The sequence below is a fragment of the Pleurodeles waltl genome, chromosome 6 (genome assembly GCF_031143425.1).
Source record: "Pleurodeles waltl isolate 20211129_DDA chromosome 6, aPleWal1.hap1.20221129, whole genome shotgun sequence".
Lineage (NCBI taxonomy): Eukaryota > Metazoa > Chordata > Amphibia > Caudata > Salamandridae > Pleurodeles > Pleurodeles waltl.
The window spans coordinates 1,465,949,621-1,465,973,200 of NC_090445.1; the positions used below are offsets into that span (position 1 = coordinate 1,465,949,621).

Here is a 23,580-nt window from a genome sequence, read left to right on the forward strand (position 1 = left end):
GGTTTAATTAATAGCAACCATTTTGTGTACTTATCTTTATAAGGAGCTGAATGGGCAGCAATTAGCCAAAATTAAATGCTGAGAACAGTTAAATGAGAGTTAACGACAAAACTAACCTATGGCTTTACACTTGTTGGCCAGCAGAGACGGCCCCTTTCCTGAGCCAACAGTGAAAAGCTTTGGAGTTACAATTGTCAATTAACTATCAGTAGAGAACCAGGTGTCTTCTGTAGGATCCATGAGCTTCATTCAGCTAAAAATACTTAACAAAATTACACCTTTCTGGGCAGGGGCTAGCGTAAGACATGCAGCTGTCACAATTACTAGTTCCTAACTAGATTATGCAAAACACATTATTTCAAGGGATTTCTTCTAGATACGTTACAATCCTTCCAAACAAAACACCACATATGATTTTGGGAGCCCTAAGATTTTCCCACTCCCACCTCGTTTTTCATCTTCACTGCTGAAATAACGCATTTACTTCATGTCAATGTGTATTTGCCACATACACCTCCATGGCAAATTTACTTTCTTCATACACTGTTTTCGGAGATCAGATTCTCATTGTATTCTTTGGTCTTTCACAACCACCTTACTAAATTCATCAAAAGCATTATTAGAGGCTGCAGATTCTCAGTATGCTGTCAGTTACAAAACTATTGCTAACACAATCAATCAGTCATGAAACTCCCCTTTCATTCACACAATCCTTCAAAACCTATTTGTTCTGCAAGTTTAACTATTATCATAAGCCCTACTAGCACTGATAGATTTCACCTGTGTAGATAACAAATAACCATTTAATATCAGTGCCAGAACCCCTTTCAGAGGACCACCGGATATGTAGGGGCTCCTGGGTGCCATCGGGTGCCACCATGGGGGTTGATGCTTTCTACTCCTATGTCCCAGGGCCCAACCTACTATGAAATCTGAGTAACTAGGCCAAGTACCAATTCTACACTTGACTCTCAGAGTAAACATGGTAAGAGAAGACAATTCAATGCTCCCTCACAGGTGGGAAAGTGTAGAGGTCTGGATGTAGGGGAGTGAACACAGGCTTACTACTCACAATGCACCCAGCATTGGCAATAAATCATCGTCCAGCCAAAAACTTTTCCGAAAGAAGAGATGTATTTTATTTTCTACCTCAACCCACACAAAGTAGATATAGGACATACACACACAACTACACAATCACCCTAGAGGTCAGAGCTCTAATGTTTCAACTGCGATTCCCTGTCTCACTCTCTTCGCAGTAGTGGTTATTCCATATTCAATATTGGTAACATCCAGCGTAGGCTCTATTACTAATAAGAATCTCAAGAGTCCACTTTGAATCTCAATTAAAGGCAACAGTGTTCTAGAACCGCAGACCATCAAGTTCCCTTGGTGCACAGTGCAAAATCCAGTCTTACCACCACCAGCAAGTGTGAAGTGTTCAGAGCTCCTGAGTGCCCCCATCTGCAGGTGATAGAGGCTGCTGGAGCCAAGTTCAGGTAAGTCAGCTGGACGTGGACCTGTCAAGTACTTACAGTTGTTTTCCTGAAGCAACCAGAGGTTTCCTGCAGCTCCTCCTGCAGGGTTAATGTTCACTTGGCTCCAGATGGGGGGGGGGGGTCGCTACAATGATCCTGTCCTGGGTCCTTCACCTGAGTGATGGTGCTCCCATAGCATCCTCACTTCTCCAGCAGAGCAGAAGAAGTTGCAGTTCTTGGTGCTCCCAGTGACCACCCTCTGGTATATATGGGGTCACCGCAACTCATAGTCCACAGCTTCGGCCTGATAATCACAGTGATCCTGCCCACATCATTATATGGGGTTGCCACTTCACTGCCACAAAAGGCTACAGCACGTTTCCGCACAGAAGTGCATGGGGTCTGGTCGGATTGGTGCAGCAAGACACGGCTAAGTGCACGGGGGCCCCTCCCCCCGGCATGCAGGGTGTCACTAACTCTGTCCTGCACACAGGATACAATCAGATCGGTGACGCAGCCATTTCCTCACACCTTGAACAGGATATCTACTCGACAGGGCTCCCTGCTGGACCTCGCACTCTCCATTGTTTGCCTCTTCCTCCTAGGGAACACTGGTCTTGACAAGCAGGCAGATGCTGGTACTCCACGGCAGGTGGTCTTGTATTATTTGGGTGATGTCCACTGATGTCCCCTCACCTAACAGGAAGACTAGCTGGCTGTGGTCACCAGTTTTGGTCACAGGCAGAAGTCTTGCAGAGCCCTCCCTCGACATGAAGCCTATCTGGTTGCTTGGCAGATGACAACTTTTGGGGGTTCAGCCTCCCCATCTCTTAGTCCTTTTCCTGACAGCAAATGTCACTTAGGGTCTAAGTCTTTGATGGTTTATGTTGCGGTTCTGCTTTTTTGAAGTATCTACTTCTCTGCTCCCTCATCCTCTTGAAAAGCAGTCAGTCACAGCAGGTGTGTCTTCAAAACTGACAGCCACAACAAAGGTCAAGTGAGTTACTAAAATTCACACCTGAATGTCATCTGTAGACATATGTGAATCAAAAGGTTAGCCCACAGCCCATCCTTACTCTTTATAAATCTCCTAGCAGCCCTATCTCCTACCTGAGATGTGCCCAGGCCCCTTCCTTGTGACCTTTCACTCAATAAAACAGCATACTTTGAAGTGTACAGGAGAGTCCCGGCCCTTTCCCTCCCTAGTGTGTGTCCCACCCAGCTCACAGGAATGCAGAAATACACAAATATGTCTGGGGGGGCTCTCCACCTCATCTCCATGTTGTACCTTTCAGGCCTGGGTCTCCCAAAATCGGAACCCAGGGCTCTCCATGTTTTGTGTCCTTCAGAGTCATACATACACCATACACGCACTGCACAGTAATGTATCCTCCAGGTACTGCTCAACTCAGAGGCACACATACATCCAGCATATGTGTTTAACATGCACTCATTGCACTCACTATATCCTTCATGTATTGTTCCACTTGCAGGTACACATACATCCAGCATATGCATTTAACATGCATCTGCCGTATCCTTTAGATATTGTACCACTTACTGGTACATATACATCGTCATAAGCACTTAACATGTATGCACTCTATCCTTCATGTATTATACAAATCACAGGTAAACATACACCCAACACATGCATTTATCGTGCATGCACTGCACAGGACTATATCCTTCAGGTACTGTACCACTTTATAGGCACATGCATACACCATGCACACACTGCTCAGTACTTCACTAACCCTGTAATGCACCCTTCTCAGGTACACATACACCCAATGGTTACATGCCACTTCTGTGCTGAGCAGCACTTCACATCAACCAAATGTAAGCCAAAGGTGAGTTAAGCACACAGCAGGGGAATTTTATAAGTGAGGGAGCCTTTAGGCCTCACTCCTGTGACACAGGTTAAAAAAAAGGACCTGTTTACTCCTACTGGTCACTGTTCGGTATGCTGCCACCATCTTGCTCATGCTACATAACTCCTGATGAAGGCAGGGGTAATCTACCACAATGAGGATAGCGCTTTGGGTGTTCTTCCCTGTCCAACAGGACCACAGTCGGTGAGACAGGCCTAGGTCATGGTGCACATGCATGACCCATGTTTGCCTATGACAGCAAAAATAAGCATTAGGGATCTAGACATCAACACAGTTGGTCACTCAGGGCAGAGGTACACATCCATGTAGAGCACTTTTCTGTCTCAACAATCATCATGTACTGTACTCAGAGTGACTGCATGATGCACTGGTGGCTGGCTTCAAAATGGGGTTTTAGGGGTTGACAGCACATGTCCCCCAGCTCACAGAAAATGAAATCAAAGAAGCATTTAAGAAAAGGATACTGAAAGGGAGATTACTTTGTTAGGGTTTTGCAGAACCAAATGATATACACTAACTATTAAGTAAAGACTAAAATGTCATCCCTCCTACCTTCATCTGTTCATCTAAAACAACTTTTCTATCTTCTTGCATGGAGTGCTCTTTATTTGTTTTAATTTTTATATAACAAAAGTACCTCTGGTGTGGTGTTACCTACAAGTCATTGCTTAAAACACGTGAACTGATTGGGACCCAGTATGGGCTCAAGCCGGATACTTGATTTCAAATGCTGGGGACCTTCCCACCCTTGATGAAATTCTGAAATCCTGCCATCTAGTGTTGATTCAGTTTGCAGTTGAAGTATTGTGGTAGCTGGGGAATCATTACAATCCCCATATTGTAACGAGCAGTGAGGCAGACTCTTTGTTAGAGGTGTGGAGGGCATGGCTTCCCTACCTTGAAGCAAATTAGGAAAAATAACATGAAACGTTGCTTTTTGCAGCACAGCGTTCCAAAGAAATTAGCTTGTAATTCCTAGATTTTACGCAACACTAAATAATTCTGAATTAGTCCAATACTTTAGAGTTTGCCACAATAGCTAGAAGCATTCATGTGCAGCAGCCACAAATGCCTGGATATGCAAATGTATGGCTGGACCTCACTCTTCTGGACTGAGGTACTGTGGTCTTGGTTCCAGGGATCTGGCATAGGCAGGTCTCCCTTCATCTTCTCTGGGTGGCAGTCACCTGCCTGAAGAAGGACTTTAAACTTACCAAATATCTGACCCGCTAGCCACCTGCTATACCTTGCTTGGCCTGTGGACCGGGCGGGGTCCCATCAGAGGAAATGGACCCTTGGGGCCCAGCTCTTACCTTGGAGGACCTGTTCCAGGACGGTCAGCTCCTTTATTTCCCAGCCTTGAGGGAAAATGACCTAAATGGAAGTAAATTTCTTCGGTATGCCTCACTGAAAGGGGGCTTAGGTGACATCTGGGCAATCCAGGGTGCAGAGCCGACCATCCACCTTCTCCTTCAAGTCCTGGTTTCCTTGGGAAGAGGCCATAGACTAATGATTTGGATAGCTGGAGCCCTGACTGACCAAATGCAAATCTTACTGCAGTTCTTGAAGGAAGTGTGGGAGGCAGAGTTCAGCAGGCCTCTCCACCAACAGAAATGTGCAAAGACGTTGACAGGTCTAAAGAAATGCCTGTTTAAAACAAATACAATTTTATATACCACATTGGGCCTATCTCTGCACTCAACAGATTTCCATAATTTTTGTGGGAGCCTTAGATGCATGCACAGGTGCGACGCTCTGGCAGCAGGTTTGAGGCACATGCCGTGGGACTGCCCCAGGCTCCTTCAATTTTGGGAGGCCATGCTGGTGCAACTTGAGGGGAGACATGGGCATTTAGGGGGTGGACTTCTGAGAGTCTGGAGCCCTGGTCATCTACAAGGCTCTTCGTCCTACTTGCCCTTATCCTAGCTAAAAGGGCCATCATGATTAATTGGAAAAGTCCCCCGAACCAACCTTTTGAAAGTTTGATCAAGGCCCTGACAAAATGGGCAAAAGGGGAGGCGATGGCTCTGCAAAGGGAGGAGGCCAAAGGCGTGCGTTGTTGCCCCATGGTCAACATTTGGAAAATATTGTTCTGTCAATTATCCCCCCCATGCTCCTCCCGGATCCCCTGAATCCCCAGCCCCAACACCACTCTCGTCCTACCCTCAATAACACTGGCACACCCCACCAGGGTGTATGTAACCACTAATCATGACCCAGAGCCTCCCTTCGGTGATGGTACTCACAATCAATTACTCCTAATAATTGCACTAACTGCTTGCACTTGCTTCCTGATATCAGCACACCAGAGATCCACCCTCTCAACTACACCCTCACCTTAGAACCTTTTTCGCTTCTCAGCTCTACTGTTTGGCTCATAAAGCCCGAGCATCTCGCAGACAAACTCCAATAGGTCGCCATAATCCTCAGTGGAACTACACTTCCCTTCTAATGTTGCTCGACCTAAACAGAATCACTGCCCACTCTCACCTGCCAACAACGGCCCCTCGAGGACATGTCACCGAGGACTGGAGGACAGTGGGTAGGTGAACTTACACTTCCCAGATGTTAATCGTTCTTTTAATATTACTGCGGTATCTCGATTAGGTCATGAGCTCAAACTAAATATTTGCGCCTCAGTAGAAGCAGTGCTTAATATAGTGTTTGTGTTCCTCTGCAAATTATTAGTCCATAAAATGTTTGTAAGAAAATAAAATGATATCAAATTGCTGACGGTGTAATAATAGCAAATCTGGTTTAGTATTTTCTGGCAGACAGAATTGTATGGAATAGTATTGCGATCGTGTGCCACAGTGCTTCCAGCAATTAAAAAAATATCACATTGTACACACAGTTGTTGACTGCATGCGCATTAACTCAATAAAACTAACTGATGGTCCCAAAGATCAGAAGTCACCATGTTAAAAAAAAGAAGCCTGCGAGCTGTGAACCGGGATCATGGTTCCAAAATATGCAAGATCTCCAGGTCGATGTGTTGCAACAAAAATACTTACTGGCATGGTAATGTCTGTGACCCCTCCCACTTCACCCACATGCCTACTGCTGCATCTTGGCCCGCTGTTCTTTTTCCACAAGCTTGTGTAAATGGAGCAAGAGATAAAGTAAAACTAAGTTGGTTGCTTCTACCAGAGATCCCTTAACAGCACTCTATGCAGATGGGCACTATCACCGAGACACCCCATATCACAGGGATTCATTGTAGAAGGGCGCTGCAGCTTCTCTGGACAGCACCACTTCATTTACAAGCTCAGCCCAGCAAAGTCTTTCTTCCAGTTTAAGAGTGCTTTTTGTTGGGGCTTCGCTGTGAACGGGACCCAAGAGGTCCTCAGGGGTTCATTTTTTGTCCATCCTGCTCTCTTTCTCCCACATCTGTCTTTCATGACCCTGCCCTCTGTCTTTCACTTCCAATTGATTGATTTCCCCTTTCTCTTGCCTGGCTGTCCACTCCTCAGTTGTGTTTTTTAAATCGTCTTCCTCTCCATGCTGGATGAGCTCCATCTCCATGTATACCTTAACACCAATAACAGTGCAAGTTCCTCAGTTTTTGCGCGGGGAATGGGCGGACATTTCATCAAGCTGAAGAGGTTCCTTGTTTTCTCTGATGAAAAAGACCAACTCGAAAACACTAAGCTGGGTCCCCCTTCAAGTCCGAGGGCCACCTTGCACCACATGGGAACGAGGGGGCTTGTGTTGCACCCCTGCTCTACCCTTTGTCATTGTGTTTGTATTGAGAATTATTGGAAAGGATTCTGAGATCTGGGTGTCACAAGGTTCCATGAGAAGTCACTGAAGTTACATTCAACTACTTCTTCGTCAGATAGTCAGAAATGTATTAACGGAAACATGTTCACAGTAAATATTTTCTGAACTCCAAATTAAGTTAGATAAAGAATAAAACCGAACTGTTAAATTAGTAAATGGATTTACAGTATAGAGCACTGCGTTCTGTGCAGCAAACTGTATCTGATGATCTGTCTTTTACTTGATTTACCTTCACAGCACTAATGTTATTCTGGGAACCTCGAACAACAACTGTAGCACCATACATTCGTGAACGTTGCTTAAAGGAAACAGATATGTTATATGTTTGCGATATATGTTGAATGGCGGGCGAGTTAGGATCAGGGATTGGTTGTAGAATACCAGCTATAGGCAATTCAAACATCAGTACCAAAGGAAGCAGCTCCTAAAATGAGAGAGATAAAAAGAAAAACTACAGTAAGTATTCACGGACACAGAGCTCTTAATGTACTGTCACCTATAATTGTAGTTCCATGGGAAGCTGAAGTTTAAGACCAACGAAGACTTTTTTTTTTTTTTAAATAACAGAGTCTATCTCTTCTATCAAACAATTAATTGAAGTATTTACTTATTAACCAATCAGATTGGTAAATAACCAGTTGCACACCTCCCAGTCATTAAGGGATCAAACATGACAGTGCTACGAATATTACAAATATAAATGACAATTTCACTAAACAGCTAAGTCCATGAAAAAACTGAAAGATAATGAAAGTGGTACACCAATGATGTAATCTTGTTGGAGGAACAAATTAAGAACTTGTAGTTTTAAAGTAAAGGGAAGCAGACTGCTAAAAAAGAGTGATGAAAAGCTGATCAGCAAGGGTGCATCGGTTAAAAGGATATTACAGCAGTATGTCAACATTGGGTGGCTAACTGACTCGCATGTGCCTGGAATCTGTAGCTCTAGAATGTGCAATCGGCAGACTCCATGGAAATTAAACAGGAGTCTTCTATAGTATCAATACACAGTTCCACCTTTAAATGTCACAACTCAGCATGTGTTAGATTCCCATGGTGTGAGAGCTCAAACAAAATTTCCCAAGTGGTTCGCACAAAGAAAGTTGCAGTGAACCTGTGAACAAATGAGTAGGGCAGAGTGCCATCTTGGAGATTCGGCTAGGAGAGAATTGACCTAGTCTTTCAAATTATTCTGGTTTTAGAAGTGGCCCCGGTGGTTATGATGGTTTATAAAAAGCTAGACTGTTAGGGGTGGAAACAACAGAAACTGAACTGATGTTTTATTAAGCTTCACCTGGAACAACCCTACCGGAATGTAGGTGTGTGCAGACAGCAAAATCATTTACATAGTTTGAAATTTCCCAGCAAGTGCCTAGAATATGTTAAACAATGAGTAGCAATCGCGCTCAGTAGATGATTAAAACGTAATACACGGCTTAACGTCGCTCCATTAGTTTTTTCTATTTAATTTTACTCTCACTATGATGATCACGCCTAGGCATTACCAATTTTTTTTAATTATCTCATTGTTTTTTTTGTCTAATACTTGCATTTTTACAAGTTGTTTAAAGAAAGGGAAATGTACAGTGCGCCAAGTCAGTGGCTGTGTTAATATGTAAACATGTACCTGGATCTAGTCAATCTCGTTTACTTTATCTCATGATTGCAGACTTTAGGTGAGTGGTAATAGGTACGTTTCAAACAGTACTATGTGCTGCTTCCACATTCAACAGATACCCAAGACTGACACTGCTGAACCACACTATCCAGTCGCACAAGATTAGAGTGGACATCTCACTTGGTCATTGTTTTAACAATCTCATCATAGATTTGGAATTCTATTTCATTGGACAGTCCTCTTCAATGTGCCTTAGTCTGATACAATTTAGTAAGTAAAACTTAACATTTAAACAAAAATGTAATTTAAAGGGAAATTTTGAAATGTCTTAAAGACTCCAATCCATCCTTGCTAGCCAACTGAATTTTGGACAGTGTTTTGTGAGTCAAAGTTTTTTCATAGTACATACATGTTACATACAAACCAGGCCTGATTGCATCTCAAGATGAAATCAGTAACTCTTTAGAGTGTATGTGTAACAGTTTTAGGGTCTACAAAATTAATATTTTGCACGGTAGCGCTAAGTAAGTGTGAGATAGTTATAATAGTTTCAGAGCCGTAAGTGGACATTTAGTTGGTCTTATAAAACACACAAATGAAAATGTTTGACTCTCCAAAAGCTACAGAGTCATGAGCAGTGGTTAGAGCTACAAGGCATTCTTGCTTCGTGTACATTAGACATGCAACGAAATAGAAATGGATACATTTATCTGCCTGATGTGTGCTTCTACAACATAGGCATTGCTGGTATTCAGGAGCTACGATACAAGAAACTGTACAGGCGCTCCCACCTCCACGTTCCACAGAGAAAGTATAAAGTGATGTAAGGATTTGGCAGGGACAGACACAAGGAGTGATCGATAAAGGGGCATGCCAAATTGGCAATATATGGCTGCTATTAGAATGTATGTGGGAATACCTAGAGGGCTTGGCATAGCAATATGTATAGAGTTATAACACCATTTTGCCAATATAACAAATATGGGGGTGTCGATACTAAGTAGGAACTAAACTATTCAAATAGGTAATATGGAAATGTGTGATGAAATATGCTTTGGATTTTCCTAATGTTCATTCTGTGTTTTAATATGACTGCCGGGGTTACCATAACAATTACCATCACTCCGATACACAAGATTTAAGGATGAATAGTACATATTAAATTAATGCATGTTGTGCATGTCTTCTATTTGTCAAGGCTAGGGTGGGGATCCATATCTTAATACAATACTATGCAATACAGTATAGTTACATTGGCGGTGTTGTCTGTCTTCTAAACAACTCCAAATGAGCATAACCTGTTGTACTGATGAGTGAGACACCAGGCAGTACTCCTTTTCTGCGAAGAAAGTATGGTGCGTATTCCTCCTGAAGTTTAGGGAATCTACCAGAGTGTGCCACTTGTATGAGGGGGTTCATGACAGCACCACAACGCTTCAAGTTAAATTTAGGTCTCCCTAATTCAAGTGGTATGAAGGGGCAGAATGCAAAGTAGAGCACTCTAGAAAATAAGTGCAAGAAACCCAGCTGTATTTGCACATCAGTTTATTAATGATTATTAATAAATGTCTGGAACTGCTGAATACATTCACTAAAGAAGACAATGTTCGCTATGATGCTAAAGTTCCCATTGTTCGAGTGTGGCTAAGTGATTTAATGGGGCTATATCAGAACTACATAAGTAAGTACATTAATTAGCCATTCAACCAAATACCCACTTGACACGTATGAAGGTTAATCCCTTGAAATGCTTTAAAGAAATAAATTACAGTACTGATTCTTTTGTCTGTTTTTTTCACTTCAACATATTGTTGGTCTGCACATCTGTCAATCTGCTTAAATACACTATTTAGCACCACCTTATGAATATATTGCCTAGATTCCATCCAAAATATTTATACCCTGATTCTGGTTACATTGTGAACGTATATTTACATTTTAAAATAAAATGTAGTGAGACCCATTTTAACTGTACTTTATTTTTTTAAATTATTAGTTTCAACACTTAGGGGAGCTTTAAACAAAATTTACAGGCAGCTCCAATGCCAAACAAAGGTGAACCAGATAAACTAAAGCAAGGGCCCGATTCACGAAGATAAGTTTGCAGGTTGAGATCTACTTATGTACCTACCTAGCTGTAAATCCCTACTTATTTGGTAGTCACCATTTCCAAGTTGAGATTTACACCTAGATGTAGACCTAAGAGTCTTAATCCCTTCAAACGAGGAAGCTTAGGACTGAATTTACGAATGAAAATGTATTATTTGTAACTTTCCATCTGTTAGTGGAGGTCTCCACCGCCAGCCAAACATCTCCCTTTTGGGAAAATGTAGAGAAATGAATTACATATTATTATTTGTTTTTTAAATAATGTAAAATAAAAATGTAAAATAATTTTAAACAATATGAATATAGAGCCACTTAACGGAAAAGATACAAAACACAATGTTCGAAAATTAAGTTTTTAATAAATTGTAAATTAAATATTTTCTTCAATATATTTTAAAGACTAATTTAACCTCTTCTGGCAGGCCTTTCCCCCTCAGGTGCCAAGCCTCTTTTTGGCTGTTTGGCTGTTTAGGGCAGTTCAGGCTGAGGCACTCATATATTTTTGTCCACATAAGCTACCCACGCCAAATATGCATCCTTTTTTCCAACATCCTAGGAATTCTAGAGGTACCCAGACTTTGTTGGTTCCCGTGAAGGAGACCAAGAAGTTAGCCAAAATACAGTGAAAATGTTGTTTAAAAAAAAAAAAAAATGGGATAAAAAGGCTGCAGAAGAAGGCTTGTCGTTTTTTCTCTGAAAATGGAATCAACAAATAATTTGCGGTGCTAAAATCACTATCTTCCCAGCTTTCAGGAACAGGCAGACGTGAATCAGAAAACCCCATTTCTCAACACAATTTTACCATTTTACTGGGACATACCACATTTTAACTATTTTTGGTGCTTTCAGCCTCCTTCCAGTTAGTGACAGAAATGGGTATGAAACCAATGCCCGATCCCAGAAAGCTAAACATTTTCTGAGAAGTAAATACAATTCTGAATTCAGCAAGGGGTAATTTGTGTAGATCCTACAAGGGTTTCCTACAGAAAATAACAGCTGACATAAAAAAAATATTGAAATTGAGGTGAAAAAAACAGCCATTTTTCTGCACATTTTACTCTGTAACTTTTTCCTGTGATGTCAGATTTTTGAAAGCAATGTACAATTACGTCTGATGGACTCTCCTGCGAGGATATATAGGGCTTGTAAGTTCATCAAGAACCCTACGTGCCCAGAGCCAATAAATGAGCTGCACCTTGCAATGGGTTTTCATTCTATACCGGTTATACAGCAATTCATTTACTGAAATATAAAGAGTGAAAAATAGGTGTCAAGAAAACCTTTGCATTTCCAAAATGGGCACAAGATAAGGTGTTGAGAAGCAGTGGTTATTTGCACGTCTCTGAATTCCGGGGTTCTCATACTAGCATGTGAATTACAGGGCATTTCTCAAATAGACGTCTTCTATACACACTGTCTTACATTTGAAAGGAAAAAATTTAGAAAAATACAAGGGGCAATAACACATGTTCTGCTATTCTGTGTTCCCCAAAGTCTCCCGATAAAAATGGTACCTCACTTGCGTGGGTAGGCCTAATGCTCGCGACAGGAAACGCAACATGGACTCACCACATTTTGACATTGAATTCTGACATGTTTCTTTACAACGTGCCTAGCTGTAGATTTAGGCCTCTAGCTCAGCCGGCACCGAGGGGAACCTACCAAACCTGTGCATTTTTGGAAACTAGACACCTAGGGGAATCCAAGATGGGGTGACTTGTGGGGTTCTCACCCGGTTCTGTTACCCAGAATTCTTTGCAAACCTCAACATTTGGCATAAAAAACACTATTTCCTCACATTTCGGTGACAGAAAGTTCTGGAATCTGAGAGGAGCCACAAATTTCCTTCCACCCAGCGTTCCCCCAAGTATCCCGATAAAAATGGTACCTCACTTGTGTGGGTAGTCCTAGTGCCCGCTAAAGGAAATGCCCCAAAACACTATCCGAACACATCAAAATTATCAAATACAAAACGACCTGTTTTTGCGGGGGGCACCTGAGCTTTTGGGCTTGGGCTCAGCAGCCATCTAGGGAAACCTACCAAACCCAGACATTTCTGAAAACTAGATACCCGAGCGAGTCCAGGGAGGTGTAACTTGCAGGATCCCCCAGTGTTTTCTTACCCAGAATCCTCAGCAAACCTCAAATTTAGCTAAAAAAAAATACATTTGACCCACATTTGTGTGTAAGATCACCACACTGAGACAAATTTCCTACCACCCAATGTTCTCCTCAGTCTCCTGGTAAAAATAATACCTCACTTGTGTAGGTGGGCCAAGCGCCTGTGACAGGGAAGAGCCAAAAACATGTCAAAATTGAGGGGGAACCAAAGCGAGTTCAAAAGGGCAGTTTGAAAAAACATTTTTAGGCTGACAAGTGTAGCAGAATTTTTATCGGTATATATGAGACAATGCTGGAAGGTAGGAATTTTATGGATTCCTGCAGATTCCAGAAGGTTCCATCACAAAAATGTGGGAAAAAAACATATGATTTCCAGCGAGGATGGAGATTTGCAGGGCATTGTGGGTAAGAAAATGGTGCGGAGTGCATGTGAAGCACACCACCCTGGAATCACCCAGATGTTTAGTTTTCAGATGTGTCTAGGTCTTGTGGATTTTTCTACATGGCAGAGTCCCAAAGTCCAAAAAGTGCATCCCTCACCATTCCAAGTGGGACTATTTTGAGAGTTATTCAAGCTCTCATGGCCCAAATGTAAAACCAAACCCCAAAATAATCAAATGTCCTCCTGCTTGCTGTGGGATAAGATGTCTTAGTGTGCAGGGGGGAGAGTTGAAAGACTGTTACCCCCTTCAGTTGGGGTGGGGCATAACCAAGCTCATACCGGTTGGTAGCCACCCCCCCACTATTTTATTTTTTTTTAGTAGACTTTCGCCCCCCCGGGTGTGGATCGGGTGTAATTGCCCCTTCTGCCCACTGGTGGGCAGAACAACTTTGGCCCCATTTATTTTGGGTGGGGGTATGGCCATACCCCCACCCTCTTATTGTGAAAATAAATCTTCCCTGGTCTCTAGTGGGCTTTCTGCCCCCCCTTGGGGGCAGATGGGCCTTCAGAAAATTGGCCGATCTGCCACCAAGGGCGGCAGATGTGGCCAACAGTAATGTGCCCCATGGGGAGCGACCCTTGCCCAAGGGGCTGGCTCGCCAAACAAAAACACACAGATCAATCCCTGGTGCCTAAGTGGTTTCTGCCCCCCCTGGGGGCAGATCGGCCTAATTGAAATAGGCCGATCTGCCCCAAGGGGAGCATAAATGGCCTAAAATAAATTTGCCCCACCCCCCCAGGGAAGCGACCCTTGCCTGAGGGGTCGCTCCCCTTGCGTGAAATTGGCGCAAAAAAAACAAAAATCCCCGGTGCCTGATGGTTTCTGCCCCATAGGCTGGTCCGGCGCCGGGGGGGGGGGGGGGGGGGGGGCAGAAATGAGTTAAATTAAATTTGCCCCCTGGGTGATCGACCCTTACCTAAGGGGTTGCTCCCCATATATAAAAAACAAAAGTAAACATGAGCAAAAATATATCCCTGGTGTCTAGGGGTTCTGCCTCCCCCGGGGGCAGATCGGCCTAATTGTAATAGGCCAATCTGGCCCCAGGTGGGGCAGAAAATGCCTAAATATATTTTGCCCCCCTGGGGAGTGGCCCTTGCCTAAAAGGCCGCTCCTCTTATGCGTAAGTATTAAAAAAAGAAAAAATGCCCTGGTGTCTAGTGGTTTCTGCCCCCGGGGCAATAATTTGGCCTCCCGGGGAGCGACCCTTCCCTAAGGGGTCACTCCCCACATATAAAAAAAAAATTATCCCTGGTGTCTTGGGGGTTTCTGCCCCCCTGGCGGCAAATCGGCCTACTTATATTAGGGGGGTAGAAATGGCCTAAAAATAATTTGCCCCATTGTGGAGCGGCCTTCACCCAAGGGGCCGCTCCCCTTATGAGTAAGGGTCAAAAATTCAAAAAATTTCCCTAGTGTCTAGTGGGCATGTCTTCTGCCCAATCGTATCGTGATAGGGCAGCAGAAATGTTCGCAGAGACATGATAGGAAAGGAAAGGCCTTTCCTTTCATGCCCTTGCCTGCACACTCCTCCTGAGCGGAAGAGAAATGCTTCCAGGGCGATGGGAGGTGACCTCTGATGAAGTCAGCACGCAATTGCATGCTGATGTTATCAGTCGTCACTGGGGGGGCCTGAGGGGGGGGTTGGGGGTGAAAGGGAAAGCGATTCTCCTTCCAGCCCTGCCCTGGGGGGGTCAGGGGGAGGCCCTCGGGGGGAGCGCCAGCGCGTCCCCCGATGGCCTATACCAGGACATAGTGGTTACATCCGTGGCACCTCAGTGCCACGGCACCAGACGTAACCACTACGTACTTGGCGAGGACGGGTTAACATTAAAATCACCCACCCTGACTAAATCTTTCAAAATTTGTATCAAACCTGGTTATTTATTTTAAATTAAACATACTACGTAAAATAGCATTAATTATTCTCACCTTAACACATGCATATATATATATATATATATATATATATATATATATATATATATATATATATATAATTATTATTTCCCTACTACAATCCTTTCTTAAATTTCCCCTAGCCTCGCCCATTTTGTAGTAATTATTTCCTATATTTCTACCACTCCCCCTTGCCCCTCTCACATTTACTACTAAATCCTATACATACAGATGTAGAGATCACCACCACTGGGCTGGATATATCCATAGCAAAAAGATAGGAGAGGTGGAGTTCTCAACCATAGGTTTGTGAATTGTATTCTGCAGTACGTAAACTAGTACCAGTGGACTACTACTTTACATACTGCAAAGTGTCTCTTATAAATTGGGTCCATAATTAGCCCTTCAAGCACGTTCCTCATTACGTAAAGTACAATATTGATGGACAGATGCTGTCTTAATGCATATGCTTTCATAAGGATTTGTTTGCACAGGGATATTCTCTTTACAGAAAAGGGAATACTGTTTGTTCCGGAGTATTGTACAAACTTTGAAATTATGCAGGGGCTTACAAGCATCTGATGGAGTGTCTCAAAGTCTGCAACCTAAGGAGTCATGCTACAGTTTTGTGAGGTAATATGGAGGGCCAAAGTGACTCACTGCACACTCTCTCAGATGTATGTTGCCACTAACAGTCCTTGGCCCATTTTCAAAGACAGGCTGCAAGGGAACTTGAGCTGATCTTGTCTGAGAGCCAATTCTCACACAGCCACATTTCTTCTGTGAGGTATCACTGCAATACAGATGCATGTTGCCGCTGTGCAGACAATCAGGTGCACAGGTTGTAGTGACGGGTTGGATTAGAATGTATTGTGCAGGGTTCCAATTGGAACACGGGGAAGTTGAGAGTTGGAAGCTGGGAGGAGAGAAGGACGTTTCATGGTGTGTGGGGTTTGTTATACACGGAATAAAGGCTTAAAACTATCCAGTTTCAAGCGCGTCATTACACAGGTTATCAGATATTTATCCCATCAGTCTCCTTCTGTGCCTTAAGTACTTAGCTAAAATGTCCGCTTTATAGTAGTGGTAATTATCTGATTACGTTTCAACCTTCTACTATAGCTGTACCATTAAGTATGTAAATGAGTTGATGTTCTGTTCCTTTTTTATTTTGTTCACTGTTCACCTTCATATAACTAACCTCCAAGGCTACTTTAGGCTAGTCTGAGGAGCCCGTACAATCTACCCTTAAACCTTAACATTTTATTAGTATTCTCACCATTCCCAGTTGCAAGCCTTGGTGTTTTCCATTTACATGCAGCGCAAACACAAAAAAATCATGTTTTGGTCACACTTAGGCCCTTCATTTTGAGCTTGGCAGATGGCAAAGCCCGTCTGCCCAACTCCTGACAGGGTGGCCACTGCCGTCGTGGCAACCACCCTGAACCGATCAGAAATTTCCAGCTCGGCTGGTGGGCACCAGCACCCTTGCACAGCAGACAGTGAACATTGGGAGGGTGCTGGGCAGGGGACCTCTGCACTGCCCATGCCAAATGCATGGGCAATGAAGGGGCCTCCCTGTGGCCCCCTGCATCTGATCTCTCTTAGCTGTTTTCCAGTGTCACCGCCATGAAAAGGCTGGCGGAGAACCAGGTCGTAATCCGCAGGGCAGCCCTGCATGCAGCACTGCCCTGGCAGATTATGATCTCTGCCGCCACCAGGCCATGGGGATCATGGATCCCGGCTGTGATGGTGGAACCCTGGAGGTCTGACCGCCAGGGTGTTTATGTGGCGGTCAGACCGCAACAGCAACGGCGGTCCTAACCGCCACCGCGGGGCCAGAGGTCCGAAGACCGCCAGCCTCATAATGAGCCCCTTAATCTTGATGATTTTACACAATATCTCTTTGAGAAGATTTATTACGGAATTCAGAAAACAACAGGGTAGCATTGAACAGGTTAATTTATAAAAGGTATAAATCTTTGAACTCAGATTCCTTTGAATAAAAATTCATCTGCTACCTATGTTTTTGTTTTAATATAGACATTTTCCAGATGTGTATCACTGTTAGACCAGTGAGCAGTACTTTTTGCCTTTACCCTCCTATTTTTGTTTGCCTTGGGACTCTGTGCATGTTACCACTGTAAACCATTACTGAAGTGCTTGTGCGCACTCCTTAAAACATAGTAACATTGGCTTACACCTGATTGGCATATTTAGTTTACTTTTAAGCCCCTAGCAAAGTGGTATTAAATATACACAGGGCCTCTAAATTAAATGACAGTAGTGGGCCTCTTGCACTTATTGTGCTACCCACTGAAGCAGCCCTTTAAAACATGTCCCAGGTCTGCCATTGAAGCCTGAATGCAGGTTCAAACTGCCAATTCAGCTTATTAATATAACCCCCTTGTCAAGCCTTAAACTCCACTTTTATTGTATACATGCCTCCCCTAAGGAAGGCCCTAGGTAGCCTATAGGGCAGGGTGCATTTTGATTTAACGTTTGGACATGAACTTTGAAGCTGTACATGTACTGGTAGTGCAAAGCTCATAAATTGATTTGTTCACTACTGTGAGGCTTACCTCTCCCATCGGATTGGGTTGCCTTACTACATTTAATAAGTGCTAACTTTTGATTCGGAACAGGTAAACATTTCATGTTTGGTGTCTCAGTAATTGCATTTTAAAACACTCTTGAATAATGAAGTTTGACTTTAAATAAGAATGTTGTAAATGCCACATTTGGAAACCTATTTGGTGCTGATGTCTGTTCCTGGGGGACATGACTTGGTGTAGTTGGCAGTTGGACTTTTATTCCTCCCAGACACACAATAGAGGGCTTAAGAGTGTCTGGAATGGCCTTGGACTAGAAGGATGTGGGGGAAGATGGACACAGCCCCGCTTGAAAGAGAGTAGGCTGTGTTTTACCTTCACACAAACAACTTGTCACCCCTTGATTGTCCATATAGACAGCTAGGCCAGGGGAAGCAGGAAACGTCAAGCACATCAAAGAGAATTCTCCAGTAACTTCTCCTACTTCTAATAGGACACGAGGTTTAAAAACAAGACCCTGAGGTCAACTCTTCTGTTCACTTTCTGGACCTTCAGAAGGACTCTCAGAGGGCTGGTTGCTGTTCTAGCCTGCTGTGTACTTCAAAAGACTGCTTTGCTGCACCTGGAAGAACTGTTTGCCTGCCTTGACCTTACCTTGACCCCTCAGAAGCCTGTCCTGCCTGAGTCCTGTTTGACAGCTTGGATCCATGACAACCAGAGCAGCATCAAAGGCTAGTTGGCTGGTCTCCTCATCAGAGCCTCAGGGGTAGAAAAAGCTCCAACCATCCTAAACCCACACCCACACCCGTACCCAGCCTGAGTGAGTCCTAACCCCCTCTCCTAAGTGGTGCCCCCCCACCCCTGGAGTCTTGGTGGTGGTGCTGAAGGTGCCCAGATAGACAAAATCAAAAACATGGGACAAATCTTTTGGCTAAAAACTGCTCTAAGGTGGATTGCAGGTTTCTCTAACTTCATCGCAGCTCCTGCTACATTCTTCTGCACAGCAGCAAATTCTGTTCAGCAGTCCTTCGCTAAAGGTGTATCCGGCCCCATTGAATTCTCGTTGTCCACAGCCTCATCCCACTGGAGATTTTCTACTTTCAAAAAGAGACTTAGGGCTTGATTTATATCTTGGCAGACAAGTTGCTATGTCACAACAGTGACTGATTTCCCATCTGCCAAAATAAAATTCCCAGTATATCCTATGGGATTCATATATTTTGGCAGATGGGAAATCCGTCACTGTTGTGATGAAGTAACTCATCTGCCAAGATCTAAATCAGGTCCTAAGTCCGAATGTAGAAATCTTCACTGCAAATTTATCCAGCGGATCCCCGACAATGTCTTCTTCTCCTCGGACACCGTCTCCAGTCTTACCTTGCTGAACTTTACCTTTTAAGACACATTTTTCTTCTAATTTCTCCTAAGTCTGACAGTAAGCGCTAACCAGGCTTAACATACTTTTTGTATCTGACTTGCTCCATCATGGTCAGACGTATTTTTCTTGTTTTATGTTCTCACATTATTACTTTTTGTTTGCTGCATAAATACTTTACACAATGCCTCTAAGTTAAGCCAGGCTGCTTTTGTGCTAAACCACAGAGGGTTAAAGCACTGGTTCATTTTATGATTTTTCTGCTTTACCCTGACATGGACTGTGGCTGTTGCTTGAGCAGGGTTAACACTGCACTCAACCAACAACCCAATTTCTCCCAATCACCAATATAGTCCTCTGGGCTATATTGGTGACCTTAAGGAAAACTCAGTAATGCACCACATTTTTAATAATTCTCATAGCTAAGAAAGAACCAGCAACCAAATTGAAGATCTATAAAGTATTTGCAACAAACTTCCCATTCAATGACAATTCTTACAAATAATATATGGCAAATGTCTTCGAAAACAATGGCGCAAACAATTTTCATATTTCTTGGTGATTTCACAGCAAGACAGTTTGTGTTAGTGTGAGTTAACATTTGTTTGGTTTCATAAACCCAAATAGTTACCCGGATTCTAATCCTGGCAGACTCCACTCCTGCTGGCTGTCCTGCGATTGAAACCTGAAAATGGCAAAAGTAACACAAATTAAATAGTTCACTTTGTATTCCTTCAATTAGCAAGAAAATATGCAATAGCTCAAAATACTGAAGATGGCGAAAGCACAAGCACACAATCTTGCAAATGTATATGACAATGATGAGTGATTGTCGGCCTTCTCTAGCAATATTGAGGAAAAAATGTGAGAAGGACCTGGGGACCTTGGAGAATCACGATTTGGCGGAGGAGACCTACTAATATCTGAGAGGTTGCCATCAGGGTAGATTTCCGCCTCCTACAATTGAAGATCCTGCACAGGGCCTATTTTACCAGGCCTAGACTAGGGAAAACGGACAATTACATATGCCTGAGAGGCTGCAGCCAGATTGGTTGCTGCTGTACACTTAGTGGGACTGTTAGGGTACACAACTGTTCTGGTCACGAGTGAGCCATTGGATGACAGGTGTAACAGAAGAAAAACTGGCACTTTCTACCCAACTGGCTACACTGGGCACCCGGGGAGCGCAGACTCTACCGAAATACATACTGCTGTTGTGTAATCTAACTCTTATGGTGGCCAAGAGGGACATTGTTAGTAAGTGGGGCAGTCCGGACATTTGGAGACAGGAACATTGGTCAGCTAGCATGGGCTGGTGTATAAAGCAAGAGGATGCCCACAGATATTAGAGAGAATGTGGGGTCCACGGCGAGACTTCCATGAGTCAGACAGAGGCCCTGTGTTGAGAAAGAAAAATACTCAGGGGCATCAAAATAGAGCGGAGATTTATTCGGCTGATTCAAAATCTGGGGTTTAGGGACAGGGTCCATCCTTTGTTCGTGTATAACCTAGTAGTGGTGCCTTTTGCATTTGCTCTGAACGTCTATATTTGGGGAAGCATATTGTTTCTATGAACAGTGTTGGATTATTGTTTAAAGGTTCATGTTTTTGCTGCTGGGACAGCTCATGGAAACTGATAAAGATGTTTTTTTTAAACGTAGATGTTAATAACTTTTCACATGGTATTTCAGTTCGTTTTATTATTGTCAAGGCCACTGAAATTATGTGACTTGGCATCCACCGCGTTTCTGTATAATTATTAGTTTAATGTACTTGCATACAATATACAACCTGCCGCATAATTTGCAGATTGGTTCTCGAACAAAATAATTTGTTTCTTTAAAACGTGGATAAAATAAAATTTCTACAAACAGTGCCGCACATGACCGTGCACACTGAAACACCCTTGGCAAAGGTTAACTGGTCATCTTTGAGTTACTAATTACAGTAGCTTAAAAGTGGTGCTTTACCCATGCAGTCTTAATGCGTAGTGAAATGACAAAATAGTATAATACTGCCAAAGCAAGTGCCACCTTGTGACAAATAATTTGTCTTCTCCTGTCGCATTAGTTAGTCAAGCCTGCTGCATAATTTGTTCTCCATTGACGCAAAATAGACGTGGCTCTGATTAATCTATATAAAGATCGGAGCTGATGCAAAGAAGGTTTATAAAAGCAGCACTGCTGCGTTGATTTTTGATATGCCTTCTGATACACAAGGTCAGAAAACAAATGATCTGTCTGGGGTACAGATTTCGATGTAATACGAAAATACACATATTCTCCTCTTGTGAGATAATCAGCTTCTATTGTTCCATGTTTTCTGAATGAATTGGAAAAAACAGCAACATTCCATACGTTGACAGTGAGCAAATCAGACTTTATATTGCAGCATCAAATTAGCACATTTGTGGGTGCTTACCATATTTACTTCACCAATATTTGTAAGCATGCAGGACACTGGCTTATTAAAGTAAGGTAATGTTTCTGTACCTGACAACTGAACATCCACTAATTTGTCAGCGTGCGAGTTGCACACTGAATCCAGGTTCTGTCCGGCGCACCTTACACATATTTTTATGTTCTGGATCATGCACATTTTGTGCATGCATAGGTTGCATTTTTTATGGACCCAAGTTCACTTTCATGTATTAAAAAGTGGGCGACTCTGGCCCAGTAGTCTTTTCACCCACTCAGAGTGCACAATGCCTAAATGTATGTACACAAAGTTGAACTGCCTTAAGAAAAACTTTAATATTGTATTTAAATTACATACATGTTGATGTTACTAAACTTTCAACTTGTCCTGAGATCAACCCTAACAAGTACACCTCCCACCAATGTATTGATACCAGGAAGTAAATTCGAGTAGACTGAGTTAATGGAGAATACAAATGGGACCCTTAAGGTCCCCATAGTAATGAGGAATTCCAAGGGATTATGTAAATCCATTACCAATTCCCATGATATTTATCATCACACAACTTGGAGAATTAACCTAGTGTGAGAAACCGAAATCTCCGGATAAAATACCCAGGATCAGTAGATTTACGGAAGATTTAGTAATTTTAAGAGAGCCATTATCAACCCCATTGGGATTACAGAAGCACCTCTAGTAGGCTCCTCAAAGCCAGAGTGTACCACATGGCCTGTTAATTCCACAAACATGGTATTACCTGTATATCATATCCAGGACATCGAGGGGCTTAAAACTACTTAAAATACAACACATGTAAGTCCAGTGGGAGTCTGTTTATGCCCATTAACATCAGGAGTCATTACAATGAAAAAGCTGCTATTGTGATAGTAATCAAATGGAAGATATAGATTTTCAAAAAATTAAATATACTAAGTGTAAAAGTGTGAAATGAGTAGTGTAAAAATTATAAAACCAACAGGATTTTAAATTTCTTATTGTAAGCATTGTCTTGGGGATGGTCTCTTATGTTAAGTATAACAGAGACTAAAACATTGACGTCCTTCCTCTACTTGCTTCTGGAATAGCAAGACAGGGTAGGTTATTGTATGAGTGATTTCTTTACCAACTGACTAATCACAGAATTAATATTTTACTTGCAACAGTGGATCAACACTGCAGTGACCCTAACCACTGACTGTGTTGTTTGGAATTATAACAGGTCACTATGGTGTTGGGTATTACTAACCTTACAACCCCATCATTATTTTATGTTGTTGATTTTACTGTATATATTTATACTCACATACATACATACACACACATATGAATGTGTGTGTATATATATATTTACTTAAATAAAAATTACAGCAACGTTATAGTCAGGTTATTAATTTACTCACACAAAACCATAGAAATTAAGCAGTTATAGTTATGGTTAGCTGAAGTAACCAGAACTCGTGCCCTAAGGCAACTATAACTCGCACCTCAGCCATGCACAGTTTTGTCCTCAATAATCTTATTGCAAATGTTACATGAAATTATGAATGATGTTATTAAGGATGTCATAAGTGATGTAATATGTGGAATAATTAGCAAGGCATGGCAAGGGCCGTGCACAGCGGGGATTGGCCACAGGACCTGGCCTACCCTGTATGCCCACTCAACCTCAAGCCGCTCAAAGTGCTTCTTTGTTTGGTAGAGCTATGATCATATTCCTGTGCATCAAGAACGAGTCTCCAAAAGCAGCTGGAAATGAGCTTGGGTGGTCCTTTTAGTAAGTTGCTCCTCATCCTGGGAATATGAATCCTGTCCTGCATATTTATCCAAGAAGAAGCCACCATTTTGAGCAGTATGTCTACCCAGATGGAAGACTTTGACTAGCTAATTATTACATG

At 42.7% G+C, this 23,580-nt stretch overlaps 1 protein-coding gene across 2 annotated transcripts in view; it reads right to left on the reverse strand.

Annotated features, from left to right (window-relative positions):
- The window catches only part of BICC1 (BicC family RNA binding protein 1), an 821,381-nt gene that overhangs the window by 152,529 nt on the left and 645,272 nt on the right, over positions 1–23,580 (reverse strand). The window contains exons 6-7 of one of the 2 annotated variants that reach the window (XM_069240969.1): positions 19,899–19,952; positions 7,386–7,580 (exon numbers count right to left, since the gene is read on the reverse strand). In XM_069240969.1, the coding sequence (XP_069097070.1) occupies positions 7,386–7,580; positions 19,899–19,952 (249 nt within the window). The remainder of the gene's footprint in view (positions 1–7,385; positions 7,581–19,898; positions 19,953–23,580) is intronic. The other variant, XM_069240970.1, reaches the window with a different exon arrangement.